We start from the raw sequence: 23,119 nt of genomic DNA, 5'->3' as shown, positions 1-23,119 counted from the left end.
TTCTCTGCTTTTTAAATGAGATGATCCTGAGCTTTACAGCAACAATATGAGGCATGGACTCAGAAGCCCTGACTTCCAGCTCCTGCCACGAACTGGCTGGACGTACTTGGGCAACTTACTTTACCTCTTTTGGCTTCGTGTAATAATAGCATCTACGTCGGTGGCACAAGGAGGCTCAAGTTAAACTACTTGCAGAATGAACGAATGAATGGACAAACAGCAGGATGGAGAGGAGAGGGAGAACCGACCAGCTGGGGTCCTGGGAGTAGTCAAGGTGGCGCTGCAGCCAAACTAGTCCTGGAAAGCTCCTCCCTTTCCGGCCGCGGCGCGGAGGCCTTGGCTGTCACAGCGGCGGGCCGCGGCGGGCGCGGGCATTGCCCGCCCCTTTCTCTCCGCCGCCTCCTCCGCCCCGCCCAGCGCCTCCGCAACCCCGGCCGCTGTCAGCTCTCCTAACGTCCGGCAGAGACGTGGTGTATGCTGAGTCGCTGCCACTGCCAGCTGCTGCACGTCCTAAGCCTCGGCTTCCCCCTGCTTGCCCGCCGGCCGCTTCTCCTCTGCCCTCCCTGCCTCATGAAGCCGCTGGTCGTGTTTGTCCTTGGCGGGCCCGGTGCCGGCAAGGGGACTCAGTGCACCCGCATCGTCGAGGTGAGGCCCGGGCAGCTGGCGTGCTCCCTGGGGCTTGACGCGACGCCGGGCCGGCCTGTCCCACGGTCCCTGGCGGTCCGCGCGCTCCGGAGCCGTGGAGCCGCAGACTACGAGTCCCGGCGACCGCCGCGCCAGCCATGTGGCGGCGGCCAGGGAGCCGCTGGCGCGCGGCATGTCGGGACTCGTAGTCTGCGTCGGCCCGAGTCCGGGCGCCCAGAAAGGAGGGGTTGCTTGGGGTCGCTTTGGTCCTGTACCTCCTCTTTACTTACATTTTGGGGGCCAACGTTATCCCAAGAGTGGGCCGAGATATCGGGAGGCCCAGTCTCCGGGTACCTCAGAGGTCAGTGTGTCGCTGGTGTGGTGGGGTTTGGATAGAGGCCGTATTCTCCCACTGCTGCTTGAAGGGAGACCTGTTTTTCCTCTCCGCCCTTTCCCGCAGGCCATCTGAACTCCGAACCCTCAATTAACCCGGCTTTACCCTAGAAAGTAGCCCCGTGGGAGCGGGTGTTATTTTAGGTTTTCTGTGATCTGCGGATATCTCTTTCTGGCCATGTCAGGCTTTAGTGCAGTTCCAGCTCTAAAGTTCAGCCGGTTGTTGTGTGGTTGAAAAAGCGCGGAGCGGTGCACTGAGGTCGAGCTGCAACCTCTCGCCCCGCTGCCAATTTCCGCTTTGTTCTTGAACAAGTCACTCTCTTCGAATCTCATTTGCCGACTCTCTAAAGTAAAAGGAGACTGGATACCCAGATTTATCCAGAATATGAAGTACCTCTCAACTCTAAAATTGTGTTACTTTTTTTTTTTTCTTCTTCCACCAGTACAATCGATTCTGTTAATTTTCCAACCAGAGCAGCAGATGCTTGGTTAGCTAAACCCTCATACTGTGAAGAGGAAGGCAAGGCTTAACTAGAAAATTTGGGGAGTATTTTTTAATCTAAACTTCTGAAATAATTCGGTCTTTTCCACCTTTCCAGAGTATGATCTATACTAGCTTTGGGTTTTTACTTCTCTCCCGTCTATGTTCACACAGTCAACTCTTGTTCTTTATTTTATTCTCTAAGGAGAATCCAGAAAAAGTTGAGTGGTAATATCTAATTGATTGTGTTCTATAACTGGGTTTATAATTGCTGATCATTTTTAGAAATAAGAGTGGAACTAGTTCAACCAAAAATGGGAAAGTGTAAAGAAATATTTTTCTCATTATAATTTTTGTTCTTTTCATTATTTTCATCTTTATAAATTGATTTATATTTAGATTTTATATAAAGGAATTATACAATATGTTACACAATATATTTAGTTCATAGTAATGCAATCATATACTATTTGTCCTTTTGTGTCTGGCTTGCTTCACTCAATATAATGTCCTCCAGGCTTTTTGTTTTTTTTTTTTAAGATTTATTTACTTCAATTTATTTCTCTCCTCTTCCCCCCCAGCCTCCAGTTGTCTACTCTCTGTGTCCATTCGCTTCTATCCTTATCAGCGCTGTTATGGCTTCTATCCTTCTATCCTTATCAGCCGCACTGGGAATCTATGTTTCTTTTTGTTGCGTCATCTTGTGTCAGCTCTCCATGTGTGCGGTGCCATTCTTGGGCAGGCTGTACTTTCCTTTGCCCTGGGCGGCTCTCCTTATGGGGCGCACTCCTTGTGTGTGGGGTTCCCCTATGCGGGTATGCGGGGGACACCCCTGCTTGGCAGGGCACTCCTTACGCGCATGAGTACTGCGCATGGGCCAGCTCCACACAGGTCACGGAGGCCCGGGGTTGAATCACAGACCTCCCATGTGGTAGGCGGACACCCTATCCATTGGGCCAAGTCCGCTTCCCGTCCTCCAGGTTTTAAAAGACAAGTGACAAGTGGACATTTCAGACTTTTGTTTGGTGACATATGAAGTGACTCTTACATGTAAACAGCATGATAGGGCAAGGAGCAAAGACTTTAGAATCAAACTAATATGGTTTTATACCCTAATTCTGCTTTGCACTGTTACCCTAGGCCCAGAGAAGTTGTTATTCTTAGCTTGAGTTTTTCTGTTTGTAAAAAGGAGAAATAATACCTATCTTCAATAGTATTTGTGAACATTAAATGAGGTATATGTAAAATAGCTGGCACAGATAGACAGGTGCAAGTAATTTTTTCATCTACTTTAAACTTCCTGATTTTTACATTAAATTAAATTTATTATTTTTACTCTGAAAGTGTTACTTTCTTTCAAAGATTTATTTATTTATTCCCTCCCTCACCTGTTCTTTGCAGTTGCTGTCTGCTCTCTGTGTCCATTTGCTGTGTGCTCCTCTTTTCTTTAGGAGGCACCAGGAACTGAATCTGGGACCTCTCATGTTGAAGAGAGGTGCTCAGTCACTTGAACCACTTCAGCTCCCTGGTTTGTTGTGTCTGTCATTGCCTTTCCTCTCTATCTCTTTTGTTGCATATGCTTGCCATGCCAGCTTGCCTTCTCCAGGAGGCACCGGGATCTGAATGCAGGATCTTCCACGTGGTAAGCAGAAGCCCAATTACTTGAGCCACATCCGCTTCCCTGGTATTACTTTTTAAAAATTGGTTTATGACTGTTATACTTGAACGTGTTGTACATATTTTGTTTCTGAGTCATATGTGGCTTTAAATGCCCACACCCAAACTAATAATACTCATATTACTCCACTAGATAAAAAATAATCTACACATTCCGTAACTAGTATTTATTCTTTATTTTAGTGATGGCTTATAATATTTCAAACCTGTTGATTGTCAATTATAAAATTTCCATGATGGGATAATATGTTCTATATTATTTTTTAAGAATTCAGCAATTACATGAACTATTCAATCTTAAACTATTGTTGTCTTTCATGAAAACTTTTGTTTTTGATTCCAGTTGTCATAAACATTATTAAGCTGATATCACATAATTCAAAATAGTTTATAATTTAGCAAATGATACCCCTAACTCTAAAACACTGGAATGTCTTTGGCTGGTTATGTCAGAGGATTTTTTCCTTTGTGAGTTTCTTATATTTTTGACTCAGTATTTTGTTATACACAAAAACAAGCTGAATTCCAAAAGATTGCAATTTTTGGAACTAAAATACACCTTTTCTGGGTAAAAAAGTTATATAAATCAAGGTGGAATTCCCCAACTGTCGTGCCAGCACGAAATTAGTTTACAGGGTACCTGAGATGTGCCTGAAATGGAATTGTTTCTTTGGGAAAGTTTCACTGATTTCCATTTCAGGCTGCCAGAAGCTTATCTTTGGACCTGGCAGCAGAACGAGAGGCTGTCTTTCTCTCTATGGCCCTGGAACTTTTCCTTGGGATGGGGTGTGGGTAGAGAGAAGTTAGTACTTGTTTCATCACTGGAAGCTAATTTTACTACTCTGCTAATTTCCTCCACACCCTGGGGAGGAAAAGACATGTTCTGAAAGTGTTCTGAATTGGTAAGGTAAAATGTGGGGCTTGTCTTTGTCCTTCATTTGTACTCATCTTTTTCAGTGTTTTGTTTTGTTATTTTCTAGCTAATTATTTCTAAATCTATGTCTTCCAGTTCTATATTTGTTTTTCCTCCTATTTTTTTAAAAATTAAAGTTAATAGATCATAAGGAATGTTACATTAAAAAACATAAAAAAAACAAAAAACATAAGAGGTTCCCATATAACCCACTCCCCACCCCCCACCACATCAGTTTTGTTAATTATATTTTTTTGAAGATCTATACCTCACACAAAAAATGTTACACTAAAAAATATAAGAGGTTCCTGTATATCCCCCACCCCTCCACCCCACTCCTCCCATACCAACAACCTCCCTCATCATTGCAGCATACTCATCACACTCGGTGAACACATTTTGGGGCACTGCTGCAGTACACAGATAATAGTTCACCCTGTAGTTCGCACTCTCCCCCAGTACATTCAATGGGTTATGGCAGGATATATAAAGTCCAGCATCTAACCCTGCAATATCATTAAGGACAACTCAAAATCCCAAAAATGTCCCTACATCACATCTCTTCTACCCTCTCCCTGCCCTCAGCAACTGCTGTGGCCACCTCGATGCTAAAATTTCTTCTATTACTCGTCACAATAGTTTTATAGTAGAATATCAGTAAGTCCACTCTAGTACATATTTTATTCCTCCATTCTGTGGATCCTGGGATGGCGATGTCCCCTCCACCTCTAGATCAAGAGGGGGCTTAGATTCCACCTAGATGATGGGTGCAATTCCTCTGCTTACAGTTGTAGGCATTCTTGGTTCCCTGGTGTGGTGGGTGACCATCTTCACCTCCCTGTTAGCTGACCTGGGTAAGACCAACAAATTAGAGAGTAGGAGTCACCACTCTGCTAAGGCTCAGGGCCCAGCTGGCACATGGGCAGTCCAGAGATTCAGGTATGGACCATCTCTAGCACCAACCACAGGTTCAGTAAAAGTGACAGAAGAGGCATATGTAGAAAAGTCACATCTGAGTCCAGCTCCTTCATACTCAGGAGCACAAATTCCAAAGTAGGGCCCTCTGACATGGCACAGAGCTCCAAATCCATCTGCTATGACATATACCCTGTGGATCTCCATAGCCTTCAGGAGAACCAGTACCTAGGGTTGTATCTACTTTGTTTTTTTCTGGGATCCTGCTGAGGTGTGCGTAAGCGTGACCCCTCTGATGACCTCCCCACTCTTTTTAGAAGACTCTTAGCCATATCAACTCATTTGTCTTTTCCATTTACCCCTTTTTTTTTAAGGTCAAAGAACAGTTTTTAATACTTGATCCAACATGTAGGCTGAGATATTCTGCTGGTCTGATTTGACCCTTTTTTCAAGGTCTTTTTCTAGTTGCTTCTCCAGTTAGTGATTGGTAGTAATCCTTCGGTGCTAGGGAGGCTTATCCCCAGGAGTCATGTCCCACGCTTGGGGGAAGGTAATGCATTTACATACTGAGTTTGGCTTAGAGAGTGGCCACACTTGAGCAACATGGAGGCTCTCAGGAGGTAACTCTTAGGCACCCTACAGCTTAGACCTAGTTCATATTTCAGGCACACAGGCTCCTAAGCATAGTCATCAGTATCAAGGGCTCATTATTGGACCATCCTTCCCTGTTGATCTTCGCCGTTGCACTTGGGGGATTGTTCCATTGGGGAATGTGACAGAGCTCCCCTGGGTGGGAACTCAGCACATCCTCAGTTGACATTTGTAATTGTAACTGCTATAAAAATACCCAACATATATCCTAACATATTTATTTATGTTCCCTATATACATGCCCTGGACAGCTCCCTCCCACCCATGTGCCCCCCATCAACAACACCCCACACCAGAGTTCCTCCCCTGCCATAGTTGAACATCTCTGTGGTCCAAAATGTCTTCAACAATGAATCCTGATATATTGCCAAATTCAATTAATAGGAAATTGAAATACAGTGATGGGCTTAAAATTTAGAAATAGAAGACATAGTAATTTAGAAATACTGAAAGTAAAATTAAATTGGTGTATTAATAAAATGAAAAATATTATAAAACTTTGTTTCTAACGTTTTGCCTTTCATCGTTGTAACAGGTGTTGCCCTGTGTATACAGTGGCAAAGCACTTTCATTTCTTCCTCAGTGTCTACATCCTTTTTTTTTCTAGTTTTTAATTAATTTATTTATTTTTAAATTAAGTGCTAGAGTGGAGTTAATGTTGTAGAATAATTTACTTGTTACTGAAAATTGTGGTGAGGATTCTCTGTATTAAATTTTTTTTTTCATTTTAAGAACAATGTGTTAAAGTATATCATTCATGAACACATATTAACAGTAAGTATATAGTAAAAGTTGTGAAGTTACAAAGCAAACATGCATAACATCATACAAGGCAAATTTTTTAAAAATTGAGTTTTTATATTTTTAGACTTGGCCCAAGAGAAATTATAACCCAGTAACCTAAACTCATCTTTGAAAATAATGACCACATTTGTGTGTGTGTGTTAGCTAGAAAGGATATTTAAGCCTTCTCTCTTTTAAAGATTGTGAACATTTTGTTTATTATGTTATTTTCTGTATTATTTTTATTACGATTAAAGCTTATATCTATGCCAAAAAATCTAAGAATCCCCATAAATTATTCTTATCATTATCTTTGTCATAAATTCCTTCCCCAGCCCTACGTAACCACTAAAATAATTTCGTCTTCATAAATTGATTTATATTTACATTTTATATAAATGGAATCAACGATATGTAGTACTTTGTGTCTGGCTTCTTTCACTTAGCATAATGCTTTTTTTAATGATATTAACATCTTGTTAATATTAACATATATTTGTTCAGTTTCAGAGAAAAACAGTCCTATACATGCAATATTACCTATATTGATATTTCACATGAGGCTTTACTATGCTACATGTCCAATGTTACATTTTTTAGGTTTCCTTCTATTAATATACATGATCTTAGACTTTCCCTTTAAATGACTGTCATACCCATACAATAGCACTGCTAGTTACAAAGCTATGATGACCTTTCACTTTTTCTATTCATTTCCAAGATTAACAAACAACCTTTTCACCAATTCTGCAAAGGTTAACTCTCAGCTTTCCATTCTCTAACCTAATTCTATTTTCTGGTGATCCATATTCTAGTTAATAACTTCATAAGTTTACATGATATATTTAGTTCATAGTAGCACAATCATACAGTATTTGTCCTTTTTGTATCTGGCTTGCTTCATTCAACATAATGTCCTCAAGGTTTATCCATGTTGTCCTATGCTTTACGACTTAATTTCTTCTTAAAGTTGCATAATATTCCATCATGTGAATATACCACAGTTTGCTTATCCATTAATCGGTCAGTGGACACTTGGGTTGTTTTCAACTTTTGGCATGCTATGCCAAAATGCTGCTATGAACTTTGATGTGCAGGCGTCTGTTTGTGTCACTGCTCTCAGTTCTTCTTGGTATATACCCAGTAGTGGTATTGCAAGGTCATGTGGCAAGTCTATATTCAACTTCTTAGGAACTACCAAGCAATCCTTCACAGTGGCTGTACCATTCTGTATTCCCACCAACAGTGAAAAGTGTTCCTATCTTTCCACATCCTCTCCAACACTCGTAGTTCTGTCTTTTAATAGTCACCGTTCTGACAGGTGTGAAATATTATCTCAGTGTAGCTTTGATTTGCATTTCCCTAATCATCAGTGATGTTAAACATTTTTTCATGTTTTTTTTTTTTTTGCCATTTGTATTTCTTCTTTGGGTAAATGTCTATTTAAGTCTTTTGCTCATTTTTTAAATAGGGTTATTTGTCTTTTTACTGTTGAGTTGTAACATCTCTTTATATATCATGGATATTAAACCTTTATTCGACATGTGATTTCCAAATATTTTCTCCCATTGAATTGGCTGTCTTTTCACCCTTTTAACAAAGTCCTGTGAGGTGCAAAAGTATTTAATTTTGAGGAGGTCCCATTTATTTTTTCTTTTGTTGCGCATGCTTTGGGTATAAAGTCCAAGAAACCACCCCCTACCACAAGATCTTGAAGATGTTTCCCTACATTTTCTTCTAGTAGTTTTATGATCCTGGCTTTTATAGTTAGGCCTTTCATCCATTTTGAGTTGATTCTTGTATAGGGAGTGAGATTGGGATCCTCTTTCATTCTTTTGGTTATAGATATGCAGTTCTCCCAGCACTATTTATTGACTAAAGAGATCCGACCCTCTCAGTCTCCCTCTCTACTAACTGAGACTGGCTGTTGAGGATGCACTTCCCCAGGAAAAGGGAGAGAGAGGAACACAGACTAAGGCTGAATTTTATACCCTCAAATTTTAAAAACATGTACTACTTTTAGGGTCAACTGATTTTGCTCAGACTTTATCATACTTAATTGTTCAACGAAAAATGTAGGTGATGTTTGTTGTCTAAGAAATGACTCATTTTCTTTCATGATTGGCACAGTAAAGTTCTAAAAACGTTCATGGGGTCATTCTGGAGTTTAGAAGTAGGGTGGCTATATTGTCTATTCTGTGGAGGTAGCATTTCCAGAACATCTTGCTTGTAACTTTGAACTCTAGTGTCTAGAGTAGGGCTACATTGAAATGTTTCCTTTTAAATCTTTGCTGCTGTACCTCAAAGCTTGGATTTTCTCAAATGGAATATTTCTCTAAATTTCCATGTGTTTCTAGGCTATAAAACTGGACTGTTTTCTGTCTCCTCTTGTGTTTCTTGATTTCATGCCCATGGAGTGTTTCTGTATTGCTGTATTATACTCTTATTTCTCTTTTGTTTAATGAATGAACCACTTTCCAGAGAAATTATCATTTGAATTGGTGTTTGCTTTTTTTTGGTCTTTATTTATTTTTTTAATATTACATTAAAAAAATATGAGGTCCCCATATACCCCCCACCCCCCTCCCCCCACTCCTCCCCCACCCCTCCCCCCATAACAACAATCTGTTATTCTCTATAAAGATTTAGTTTTAGATTTTAAATATTATGTAGGTCCTTTTCACTCTTTCTCTTGAAATCAGATGGTGTTTTTATATTGTGATTCTTATTCTAAATGTGAGGCTACTTTAAAGTTCATTTTGATGTGCTCCCTGGATTTGATACTAACAGAACATTTAAACCTTGAGTATTGCCATGGATATTTGCCTGTTAAAGATATGTGGATAAGTATATATGCTTATTTTTTTAAATTAAAACTTGAAAGTTTATATAAATACATGTACATTGTACAAAAATTCAAACAATTTCAAAGTATGTAATGTAAAAGTGAAAGGTTTCCTTCACCAACTTCATCCTACTCCCCTTATGTAGTAATCAGTTATCAGTTTTTTTATGCCTTTCTAGTCCTTTTCTTAAAATATATTTTTTATTTATTTTTTAAAAATACGTAAGTCACAAAAAATGTTACATTAAAAATGTTCCCATATGCCCTACACCCCACACCCCATACTTTTCCCATATCAACGACTTCTTTTACAATTGATGAATACATTTTGGAGTCCTGCAACACAGCACCACTTACAGTTTACATTGTAGTTTATACTCTATCCCAGTCCATTCAGTGGGTTATGGCAGGACATATAATATCCTGCATCTGTCCCCACAATATCATTCAGGACAACTCCAAGTCCCAAAAATGCCCCCATATCACACCTCCTTTTCCCTCTCCCTGCCTTCAGCAACTCCCATAGCCACTGTCTCCATATCAATGATATAATTTCTCCATTGCTAGTCATAATAATTCTGTAGTAGAATACCAGTTAGTCCATCCTAATCCATATTTTATTCCTCCATCCTGAGGACCCAGGGGTGGCAGTGCCCACTCCACCTCTCAGTTGAGCGGGGGCTTTGATCCCACATGGCTGGTGGATGGGACTCTTGCGCCCACAGCTGTAGACTCTTGGTTCCTTGGTGTGATAGTTGTTTATCCTTACCTCCCTGTCAGCTGACCCGGGTAAGTCCAACGAACTGGAGAGTAGGTGCTGCAACACCACGGAGGCTCAGGGCCCAGCTGGCACATAGACAGTCCAGAGATTCAAGTCTCCTGGGCAAACACTAACCCCAGCACCAACCACAGGTTCAATAAAAGGGACCAAAGAGGCATGTGTAGAGAAGTCACATCTGAGTCCAACTCCATCACACTCAGAAGCACAAAATTCCAAAGTAGGACCCACTGGCAAGGCACTGAACTCTGGAGCCATCTGCCGTGACTGTAGGACCTGGGTGTCTCCGTAGCCCTCAGGAGCACCACTACCTGGGGTTTTATCTACTTTGGCTGTCTCTGAGATCCTGGTGAGACGTGCATAAGTGCAACACCTCTAATGACCTCCCGAGTTATTTTGAAGTCTCTTAACCATATAAACCCATTTGGCTTTACCATTTCCCCCTTTATTCAAGGTCTTTTTCTAGTTGAATCACCAGCTAGTGTTGGTAGTAATTCCCTCAGCACCAGGGAGACTCATCCCCAGGAGTCATGTCCCATGCTAGTGAGGGAGGTAATGCATTTATATGTTGAGTTTGGCTTAGAGAGTGGCCACATTTTAGCAAAATGAAAGCTCTCAGGAGGTAACTCTCTTTTTTTAAACATTTATTTATTTCTCTCCCCTTCCCCGCTGCCCCAGTTGTCTGTTCTCTCTATTTGCTGCATCTTCTTCTTTGTCCGCTGTGGCACTGGAATCTGTGTGCCATTCTTAGGCAGGCTGCACTTTCTTTCGCACTGGGCGGCTCTCCTTATGGGGCGCACTCCTTGTGCGTGGGGCTCCCGTATGCGTGGGACACTCCTGCGTGGCATGGCACTCCTTGCTCTCATCAGCACTGTTCATGGGCCAGCCCCACATGGGTCAAGGAGGCCCGGGGTTTGAACCCACGGACCTCCCATGTGGTAGATGGACGCCCTAACTACTGGGCCAAGTCCGCTTCCCAGGAGATAACTCTTAGTCACCCTGCAACACTAGGCCAAGTTGAAATTTCAGGTGCAACAGGCTCATAAGCATAGTCATCATTATCAAGGGCCCATCTTTCCTCACTGGTCATTGCCCTTGCACTTGGGGGATTGTTGCTGTTCCATTGGGGAATGCGGCAGAGCTCCCCAGGATGGGAGCCCAGCACTCCCTCAGTTGTGTGAATCTCTACCCACTGTGTCAATACCCAATGAACATCTGAATGTATCTATATATCCTATATGCATGCCCAGGTGAACTCCCTCCCATGCATCCCCCATCAATGACACCCCACACCAGTGCTCCTCCCCGCCATAGTTGAACCTCTCTGTGATCCAAACCTTAAAAAGTGAAGCCTAATATATTGCCAAATTCAATTAATAAGAAAATGAAGTGGTAATGATACGTTTAAAGATTAGATATAAAATACATAACAATTTAGAAAAACTAAAAGTAAAAAAATTGGGGCATTAAAAAAATGAAAATTTATAAAAAAATTTTTTTTGATGTTTTGCCACATGTACAGTGAGTGGCAAGGCAGTCTCTTCCATTTCTTCCTCAGTGTCTTAACTTTTTTTTTTCATTATGTCTTCAAAGAAGTTTTAGGTCACAGTAAAGTCACATGCAGAATATAGGGGACTCCTGTATATCCAACATCCTCCCCCTTTTCCCCTTTCCCCAACACTGATCTTTTTACATGTGGATGTTACTTTTGCTACAACTGATGTACAACATAGCTACTTACCATCATCATAGCTACTTACCATCATCAGTAGTTTACACTGTGATTTACATTTTAGACTATCCACTTTTATAAATTTTTGTTGAAATTTAACATGGCCTGTATCCATCATTGCACAATCATGCAGAACACTTCATTGCCCCCCTGTTATCCCCTCTTCCATCTATTCTATTCCGCTCTCCCTTTCCCTTCAGGGCTCATCTAGTCCTTTTATTATGCATTTATGCATACATGTCAGTCATGCATACATACACACATGTGCATACTTATTGCAGTTTTTGTTAAACAATAGATCTTAGAGAGCTTTCCATATCAGAACATATAAATAACTACTTACATAATATATATAATACTTAGCTGTTCATATTAATGAACATATGTATTTTTTATTGTTTACAAATGATGCTGCAATGAACATTCATCATGTACCTATGTCTTTTGCACCTATTTCAAAAGCATAACTCCTAGAAATGGAATTACTGAGTCAAAGGATAAGCAAACTTAAATTTAGATAGACTGCAAAATTTCCCTCTAAAAAGACTGAATCATTTTATACTCCCACAAAGTATGAGGATGCTGGTTTTCCTGATATCCTTGCTGTGGTAGTTTGAGATTATTTTATGAATATCAAAAAGAGCAAGATTATGTTAGTAAATGATCTGTTCCTCTGGGTGTGATACCCTTTGATTGTATTATATTCAGTTGAGGGGCTTTTGATTAGATGATGTGTTAAGATTAGAGGTTTTTGATTTGACTACATCAGAGGACATGACTCAGGTTGAGTCCCTGTTCCCTTGCTGGAACTGATATAAACACTCACTTAAGATACACAGAAGAGAGAACTTGGTCATTTTTGATCCTGCCATGAGTCAGAAAGGAGAAGGCTCAACAGCTAAAACCCCAGGGAGAGATGAACCGTTTGCCGTAGCTGACCTTGGTAAGGGAGTCAAGACCGATACAGGAAGCCCTCAGAGACAAGCCCTATGCCACCCTGCAGCTGGGCCCATGAGTCTCAAAAGGAAGAGGAATCCCGGAGTGGAAGGCTGAACCTGGCAGAGATCACCCACCATCCTGTTCTAGCACATGGCAGCTGACTTTGGTGAAAAGTACCTCTTATGGACCTTGAGTTGGACTATCCAGGGCCTTGGGACTGTAAGCTTTTACCCCAAGTAAATACCCTTTTAAAAGCCAACAGATTTCTGGTACTTTGCATTGGCAGCCCATTGGCAGCCTGATACACTTGCCATGGTCGGATATTACAGCTTTTCATTTTAACCAATCTGATGGGTGGAAAATGGAATGACATTGTTTTAATTTGCATTTTCATGATTATTAGTGAGGTTGAGCAGCTGTTCATATTTTTTTCTTTTTATGAATTGTTCTTATCCTTTGCCCATTTTCCTATTGTTTTCTTAGTAGGATCTCTTTATATACAACATGTATTTTCCCATCACCTTTGTGTTGGTGAAAATATTTTCTTTCAGGTTGTTATAATCCTATTATAAGATTATAATCTTATTAAAAGATTTTTGTTTTGTGTTTTTTAAAGATCTTTAATCACTTGGAATTTGGTATTGTGTATGGTATGATGCAGGAGATCTAGTTTTATCTTTTCCTAGCTAGTTGCACAAGTATCTTCATCTTTTCTTCGCTGATTTTTAGATACTGATTTTATTACTTACTGAATTCCCATTTATACACTGGTCTGTTTTGTGGACTATATTATGTTCCATTGTTGTATTTGTCTATTTTTGTACCGATTATTTTAGCTTTATAATATTTTATGCCACCTGGGAGATGGCATAAAAGTCCCTATTTTAGTTGGTAATAGTCTTTTCATTATTTAAAGTGTTGATTCTTTCTATCTAGCAGTATAGAATGTCCTCTTTTTATGATATTGGTTTTATTTAGTCCTATAGTAGTTTTTTTAGTGTCTTCATGCACTTCTTGAATTTTTAGCTTTAGGTCTATCCCTAGGTTTATATTTTTCTTGCTGTTTTGAATAGAATCTTTAAAAATATTTTTTTCCAGTTCATCCTTGCTAAGAGTGTTAGGAAGCTTTCAAGTCTTGTTTCTTTATAAGAAGATAATAAACAAATTATTGTTGGTTCTTGTTTTAGTTCCCTAGGCTGCTCAAGCAAATACCATGAAGTAGATTGGCTTAAACAATGGGAATTAGCTTATGGTTTTAAGGGTAAAAGAAAGTCCAATCACGATGTCAAAGCTATCTTTCTAGTTGAAGACTTTGGCATTCTGGGGCTGGCTGCTGGCAATCCTTGGTCCTTAGTTTGTCACATGGCAAAGCACATGGCAGAGTCTCCTGATCTCTCACTTCTCTTCCAGGTTCCTTTGATTTCAGCTTCTGACTGCTCACTCTAGCTTTTTTCTCCCTCTATGTCTGCATTTCATTGTCATATAAAGAACTCCAGTGATGAGATTAAGACCCATTCTTACTGAGGTGGGACATACCTTAACTGAAGTAACTTCATCCAAAGGTCCTACTCACAATGCTTATACCCACAGAAATGGGTTAAGTTTAAGAACATGTTTTGTCTGGGGTATATACAACTTCAGACCACCACATTTCTCATAATTTTTTTTATCCCCCCTCCTTTGTGGCTTTTTGCCTGCTGTCTGCTCTCTGTGTCTATTCACTGTGCGTTCTTCTGTGTCTATATTTTTATTTATTTTATTTCTCCTGCCTCCTTGTGGCTTGCTTGCTGTCTGCTCTCTGTGTCCATTTGTTGCGGCCTCTTCTGTGTTCTCGATTGTCTCCCTTCTTTTTTTTTGTTGCTTCACCTTGCTGAGTCGGCACTCTGCGGCATCTGCGGACGAGCCTGCCTTCACAAGGAGGCCCCAGGATGCAAATCAAGGGCCTCCCATATGGTAGACGGGAGCTCATCTGATTGAGCCACAGCTACTTCCCTCTCATAATTTTTTTATTATGCCCACTATAAAGTTAGCAAAAACACAATTCAGTCATCAATTACAGTACAATTTAGTTCAGTTTCGATGACCTATCTGGCATTAGGCCAGACAACACAGATTATAAACTTGGCTACAAATTTGGGCGTTCACACCACCCCCTTTTTGATAACTCCCTAGAATGACAGACAAATTTACTGAAAGCACTGTACTTGGAATTATAGTTTTATTTATGTCCTTTTACTATAATAATAAGCCAAAAGAAGAGACCAAAAGAAGTTACATATGTGCATAAGGTAAGGTCTGGGAGGGTTCTAAAGGCAAGCTTCTGTGTCCTGTCTTTCTCTCCACATGGAGTCAGGATGTAGTCACCCACCCAGCACGTGATGTATCTTCTCAATTGTGACAGTTCACCTAAGCTTCATGTGTGCCGATTTTTGGGGGGTTTCATTACATAGGCGTGGTTGATGGAATCAGTGCCTACCTGATTGAACTCAATTTCCAACCTTCTTCCCCTTCCACAGATCAGGCAGGTTGGGCTGACATGATAGTGGCTCATATCAGAACAGGAAAGGAGGAGCTCTCCAGAACTAGATCACTGTGCCCTGCCATGGCTACTCTCAGTACCCCAGCCAGTCGATTCCACTTTCCTTCCCACTCTGCTGCTTGTTGTTTCATTTGTTCCTTCCGCAAATAGTTAACTTGGCTTCCTGTGCTACAGACATAGAAATTATTATTACACTTCTTTTGCAGATAAAACCTGAAGCCCTAACCCCTGGATCTCATGGTTGATCTTTCTGGTGTGGCTAGCCAGCCCCCACTCTTTAAAAAAAATTTTTTTTAAAAATTTATTTATTTATTTCCCAACTAATTGTTTGTGCTTGCTGTCTGCTCTCTGTGCTGTTTGTTGTGTGCTTTCTGTGTCTTCTTGTCTTCCTTTTAGAAGGCACCAGGAACCAAACCTGGAACCTTCTACATGGGAAGCAGGTTCTCAACTGCTTGAGCCATATCCACTCCCAGTCCCTATTAAGACTATGGGTGTGGCTGGTCCCACCCTGTGATCTCCTCAGCAGGTAAACTGTAAGGTATAGGCCTGGGCCCACTATAAATAACAAAAGGAACTGGGGACAAAGACTAGCCACATTTTTATTATGTTGCACTCACCTGTATCTGTTTTAGGCTATTTGTCTGGTGGATCGGATTTTCATGTATAATAATATGCTTGTGCTTTGCTTTTGCTGCTTTCTTTTATACATTTCATTTGATGTTGAGCCAGTTTGGTAGTTGTGTTGCTTTACTGGTTGTAATTTGTAATTTAGCCACTGATTTTTTAGGACTTTGCTCCAGGAGTAACCTGTATTAGTTTGTCTAACTTCTCCCTCTTATTTAAGTGCTCTCATAGCAGATCTTGCCAGTACTCGTATAGTCGAGATTCTAGGAATATGTTCTTCACTAGATGCTTCTAGTTGTAACAACTATTAATATTTTACTATTGTTGAATACCGGGAGTATAGATATTTCTATTTTACGAATGAAGAAACTGAAATCTAAGAAACGTTAAATTTCCCAGTGCCACACACAGTTTTGACAGAGTTTATTTATAAAACCTTACCTACTAACTCCAGTTCAGTGTTCTGAGTATGTGACTTCATATAAGATTATGTTTTTGTGATCCTTGTTGAGTTCTTTGTATTTCTCTAAACATTTCCCCATAGATTTGATAATTTTGCAAGTGCTCAAATGTTATGTTTGCATATGTCATTGTCGTTCAGAGTTTTATCTCCTTTGCACATTTTTCTCAAGTCTTGACTCTTAAATCCAAATAAATTCTAGTTCTGTTTTTTTATAGAAAGGAAACTTATTTTTTTTAAAGATTTGTTTTTATTTATTTCTCTCCCCTTCCCCCCTCCTGCCCCAGTTGTCTATTTCTCTGTGTCTATTTGCTGTGTGTTCTTCTTTGTCCACTTTTGTTGTTGTCAGCAGCACGGGAATCTGTGTTTCTTTTTGTTATGTCATCTTGCTGTCAGCTCTCGGTGTGTGCGGCGCCATTCCTGGGCAGGCTGCACTTTCTTTCACACTGGGCAGCTGTCCTTACAGGGCGCGCTCCTTATGCGTGGGGCTCCCCTACACGGGGACACCCCTGCATGGCATGGCACTCCTTGCACGCATCAGCACTGCGCGTGGGCCAGTTCCATACGGGTCAAGGAGGCCCGGGGTTTGAACCTTGGACCTCCCATGTGGTAGGCGGACACCTAACCACTGGGCCAAGTCCACTTCCCTAAATTCTAGTTCTTAAAGAGAACTGGAGCTATTAAAATGTTGTGGTTATTTTGTGGTGAATATCTTTACAAATTGCATTCTCAAGTAGTTGTGTCTTTGGCTGTGACTTTCTTACTTTTATTCCTCATTCTAATGTTATTTACCTTTTTTAAAAGAAGAAGCATGTAAATTGGGCCTGTTTAGTGTTTGTTAGTGTTTGGGAAGCAGATGTGGCTTAAGCGATTGGGCTCCTATCTACCATATGGGAGGTCCGGGGTTTGATTCCCAGGGCCTCCTGGTGAAGGCAAGCTGGCCTGCACGGAGAGCTGGCTTGTATGGAGTGCTGGCCCACATAGGGGTACTGGCATGTGCAAAAATGATGAGCCCGTGAGACAAGCTGGCCAGAGCAGAGAACTGGTACACCAAGATAACTCAACAAAAAGAGACACAGAGAAGAGATGCAGCAGACCAGGGAGCTGAGGTGGCTCAAGCGATTGAGCACCTCTCTTCTGCTCCAGAAGGTCCCAGGATTGGTTCCTGGTGCTGCCTAAAGAGAAGATAAGCAGAAATAGAAGAATGCACGGCAAATGGACACAGAGAGTAGACAATGGGGTGGTGGTGGTGGTGGGGATAATAAATATATCTTTAAAAAAAAGGACCTCTCTGTTATAAGAAGAAATAGCAAAGGTTATTCTTATAAAAACTTGTCTGTTCTCCTAATGCCCTCACAGGAACAAAGTGAACTGAATTCTTAGGCCATCTGCAACAACATTTGAATTGTAGTGATGTATGAGAGTCAGCTTTGGATAAACGAGTGTATTACTTCTCCCCAGAAATAAGATCAGAATGTAGCTGCTGTGACTATAAGAGTTGATCATTTAATTAGCAACACTAAATGAATGTTTTCTAAGAGGAGCAAGACCTCTGTGCCTATCCATTAATGTTGGAAGTTTTCAAATTACTGCCTATGGGCAATAAAATCCTTGGAACTTTCTGGACCTGGTCTTCATTTCTGACCATTTTCCATTTAGGGAATGTAGATTGATGCAGAATGGCTTGGATGAATTGAAAGAAATAAAAGTGATGAACTAGAGAATTAAATTGGAATGTGAAAATACCAATTCACAATTGCTCTGGGGGCCATCTGGTATGCAAATCAGATGTCATAATCCTCAGTTATCAGAGAAGCTTTCTATAAAATGTTAGAGGGATATCCAGGCCTTACACAGATGAAGAAACAAGTCTGTTTGGCAGCTTTTCACTCACCCTTTTTCTAAGTTTTATTTATTGTTCTGTCTTCTTGACTTTGAAAAATCAACTTCTTTCCCAAACAGACAGTGCTAGTAAAGACTTTGAATTAATTAGGAAAAATTATGCAAATATGAAGAATTTCCTTTATGAGTAGTAGAACTCAAGTCACTTTATATATACAAGTCACTACTGTATCTTTTGTGAATATAACCAGTTTACCTCCCCTGAATCAGGACATGGCCTGGCACTTTGTAGACATTCAATAAATATTTGTGGATTTAAAATAAGAACATTCCAAGGATTGCCACAAATAAGGTTTTCTTGCACGAAGAGCAAAACATTGAGGAAAATTAAATGATGCTATAATTGTCTGCATTTGAATGGATTATATCCTTTTTCTCCTTTGCAGCATGTGTGCTTTTAAAATATTATTCTTTAATTAAAGAAGTATGCTTCATGTTAATTTGGGGACTGTCTGCTAAAACTTCTTAAGAAAAGATTTAGCATGGTTAATAACTTCTGCAGTTTATAGTTAATATGTAGATTACAATTATATATATGCATGGTCAAATGCAATTCATACATTTAGAAATACAATGACAACAGACTGAAAATGAGATTGGAAATTCACCAATCTCAGTATTTGTGAGTACTCAGTATTTTTCCCAGTGAATATAGTCTTTTTTTAAATGTAACTTTTCTTTAATGATGATTATGAGAAAAAAATTTTTTTTCCAACCAGTTGTGGTGGAACTGGAAGGAACGCTAAAGAAGTTGGCCAGTTTTAAGTATCTGGGCAGTGTGTAGAGTTATACTTACAGTTAAAGAAAAGTAATTTTCCCAGGATAGGCAGGTATCATTTTTGAAAAATACTTATCAGACATCTCATTTAGATTAATTGAAAAAGTATACTGTTTGAAATGTCTTTGACACAAGTGATAGCCTTATGTAAACTATGTTGCTGGGATGCTATAGACTATAAAGCAGAGGTTCTTAACCTTTTTTGTTCCATAGACCACTTTGCCAGTCAGGTGAAAACAATGGACCCCTTCTCAGAATGTAGCGGCTAATAATTTTATGACACCCAACTAGTGTGGGGTCTAACAACTACTGTAATTTCAAAGTTTGGATTTGCATAAACGATTTTTTTTCTAAGATTAAAAAAAAAATTATTTCCCTCTCCCTCATTGTTTGTGCTTGCTGTCTGCTCTCTGTGTCCATTTGCTGTGTGCTCTCTGTATCTGCTTGTCTTTTCTTTATGAGGCACCAGAAACGGACCCTGGCATCTCCTATGTGGGAGAGAGGCATGTGTTTGAGCCACCTCAAAGCAGAACTGCTTTGTTGTGTCTCTCATTGTCTTTCCTCTTTGTGTCCCCTTGTTGTGTGATCTTGTTGCGTCGTCTTGTTGCGTTAGTTCTCTGCACCTGCCCTTCACATCAGCTTGCTGTCTTGCTTATCTTCTCCAGGAGGCACTGGGAACCAAACCCAGTACCTGCCATATAGTAAGTGGGAGCTCAATTGCTTGAGCCATATCCACTTCCCCCTACTAGGTTTTAATTGCTAGGAACTTTCAGAGAATGTGAAAAAGTTTTGGTTAAGGCCGGAAGTTTTCTCTTCTCACTTTCCTCAAAATTAGCATCGGTGATTATATGGCTGAAGAATGGTTTTAAAACATTAAATGCTCTTTAAAGTCTCGTTATTTATTAAAATACAGCAATAACTAGTGTGTAAATGATAGTTGTTGAAACTTTGGTGAAAGGAAAGCGTCAACAAAATCCTTAAGAAAAATATAGTTTAAAATATTACTGGTAAGTAGAGGATTTTAAAAAATGGAATGTGGATGAGAAAAAAGAAAGACATGTATAGGTTTGACATGGTCATATATTATTAAATTCCCTGTTTCTTTGGACTTTTCAGGTAAAGTTGTTTTCTCTTTTTGGCAAACTAATTTTTAGAAATATCAATTGAATAACTCTGCTAGTATCTCTTTAAAAAATGATATAATGTCAACATTCAGTTTAATGCAATATAAAGCTGTCAAATTTGAGCTCTCTGATGTCAGGAAACAAATAACGTGCACTAGTTTCTAAATTATTAGCTGAGCTTCTAAATGTGTATGTTCTTCATACAGCAGAGCATTACAGAGCAGTCTGAATTGTTGGTGTTTCACTGTGCACTTGCATGTTTGCCATTGTTTAGTACTGTTTATCTCTGCATTTATTCAGTATTACATTGTGCTATAATCACTAGACTACAGTGTCAGGAAAGCACAGACCGCCAAGGAGGAGTAAACAGTGGGATATGAGGCTGCTGTAAAATTTTATGGGGGTAGTTGCAAAATGCTTTTTAAAAATTGTAATAAGTGGGAAAGTAGGTTGCAACCCATTTCTCATAAAGTCCTTTCTTTTTTTTTTTTTAAAGATTTATTTATTTCTCACCCCTTCCCCCCCCACCCCAGTTGTCTGTTCTCTATGTCCATTTGCTGCGTCTTCTTTGTCTGCTTCTGTTGTTGTCAGCGGCCTGGGAATCTGTGTTTCTTTTTGTTGCGTCATCTTGTTGTGTCAGTTCTCCGTGTGTGCGGCGCCATTCCTGGGCAGGCTGCACTTTCTTTCGTGCTGGGTGGCTCTCCTTACGGGGTGCACTCCTTGCGCGTGGGGCTCCCCTACGCGGGGGACACCCCTACGCGCACAGCACTCCTTGCGCGCATCAGCACCGCGCATGGGCCAGCCCCACACGGGTCACGGAGGCCCGGGGTTTGAACCACGGACCTCCCATGTGGCAGATGGATGCCCTAACCACTGGTCCAAGTCTGCCGCCATAAAGTCCTTTCTGAACCCAGCTTCAAAAGTTTGCTTATACTCAAAGTAGGTGTTTATAAATCGTGTGGAAATCATTCTAAAATAATTTATTAAAAATTTTTGTATTACCTATTTTCTGTATATGATGGAAGCCTATTATAACAATTAAATATATATATATATTTTAAGTACCAGTGCAAGGGATTGAACCTGGGACTTCACATGTGGGAAGCTGGTGCTTAACCATTGAGCCACATTGGCTCCCCTGAGTTGGTTTTTTCCTTCGTTTGCTTGGTTTTTTTTGGAGGCACCGGGAACCAAACCCAGGACCTTCCATGTAGAAAGCAGGTGCTCAACTTCTTGAGCCATATCCACTCCCCTAAATATACTTTTGAGCATTTCTTCTAATGGAAGAGGCTATGTAATATAACCAAAAGAGAGAATACATGGATTATACTATGGTTTTTGTTTATTCATATCAAACTTTATACCTGTTTTTATTCAGCAAATAGACTAGAGTTCTGTGTCCTTTGCTGGCTGCCTTACTGTTAGCTTACTGTTCAGTAAGCAAGAAAAAGTTTTACCTACAATTTGGAAATAGAAAAGGGGTTAAGAATGTATGGCTTCTGCAGTCCAGAAAAAGACAACTAACCAAATACTGGGTAATTGAAAGAATTGGTTTTGTGAAATGTACAATTTAAACATTCTGTTTTAAAGGTGTGGGGGACTCAGGTCTTGCCTCAAGCCTTGAAATAAAAGATGAAATTTAAGCCTTGAAATAGAAGATCAAATATTTATTGTATGTTTATTATGGATCAGAGGAAGCCTTTTAGGGGTCTTAGAATGGTTGTTATAACTAAGCATTGAATGTAGTTATGAATATCCTAATATTTGAAAGTAAAAACAGTTTTTGATGGATTGTATAGTTCTTTTGGTTTAATAAAAGGGAACATGCAAATTCATATAAACAAAGAAGCTTTTCATTATTCAGAATTCTATTTCAGACCCATATTGTTTTATACCCATAGGAAAATGGCAGAACAATATCTGATTTGCATCTGATATAACTTAACCATCTGATGTGACTTAACTCTTACCCTATATCTTGATCTAATATATCATTTGTAAATCCTTAATGATCCTCACAATCATAATAATACTGTCCTACTGACCTTTCATTGAATATTCTGTCTATTATCTCATATAAGCCCCTTTGACTGGGTCTTCCTATTAAAACCATTAAAGTGAAAAACATATAATATAAAAACGCTAAGGATGTAATAGATATATATTATAAACACACTTCTAGATCATTTAAGATTTGTATCTTCACAATGGCAAGGAGTAATAGATTGCTTTTAAACCCTATTATGTGTCAGGCTCTGGCAGGCAATTTATATACATTATCTCATTTAGTCATACCCACAGCTTATAAAATTTATAATGTATTGCATTATATTATTGTATTACATATTATATTGTATTGTATTATGTGTATTGTTCTATATTTGATATGAAGTGGACTTTTTTGTGTGGTAAGGAGGGTATTAGTTTAGTTGGAAAGACAGTGGTATCCTAAGGTACTGTTTGATTATGATACCACTCCCTAGAGTGGTCAGGGAAGCTGATTTCATGGAGGAGCTAGGAATTGTGCTGTTTACCAAGGAAAGGGAAGAAAAACAACAGGGAAGTAGATGTGGCTCAAGTGCTTGAGCTCTCAGTTTCAGTTCCTGGTGCCTCCTAAAAAAGACGAGTAAGATAGCAAGCTGACGTGACCGGCTGATACGACTGATAGATGCTATGGGCTGGCTCAGCCAAGTGACGCAACAAGAGACACAGGGAGGAAAGCATAATGAGAGTCAACAAAAGCAGGGAGCAAAGGTGACTCAAGCGATTAGGCACCTTCCTCCCACATGGGAGGTCCCAGAATCAGTTCCCAGTGCCTCCTAAAAAAAGGAAGACAAGCATACAATGAACAGACACAGCAAGCACAAACAATGAGGGAGGTGAGAAATAAATAAAATAAATCTAAACAACAACAGCAGCAGAAGAATGGAGTTTGTAAATGGTGATGATTTCAAATTAGAC

The 23,119-nt window shown here is 39.9% G+C and overlaps 1 protein-coding gene across 1 annotated transcript in view; it reads left to right on the top strand.

Moving 5' to 3' along the window:
• The first annotated feature begins 261 nt into the window (after positions 1-261).
• The window catches only part of CMPK1 (cytidine/uridine monophosphate kinase 1), a 38,035-nt gene continuing 15,177 nt past the window's right edge, over positions 262-23,119 (top strand). Inside the window, exon 1 of the mRNA XM_004447000.3 lies at positions 262-645. Coding sequence (XP_004447057.1) covers positions 475-645 — 171 coding nt within the window. The 5' untranslated portion in view covers positions 262-474. The remainder of the gene's footprint in view (positions 646-23,119) is intronic.

The sequence above is a fragment of the Dasypus novemcinctus genome, chromosome 9, assembly GCF_030445035.2.
Source record: "Dasypus novemcinctus isolate mDasNov1 chromosome 9, mDasNov1.1.hap2, whole genome shotgun sequence".
Lineage (NCBI taxonomy): Eukaryota > Metazoa > Chordata > Mammalia > Cingulata > Dasypodidae > Dasypus > Dasypus novemcinctus.
This window is presented reverse-complemented; position numbering and strand designations above follow the sequence as displayed.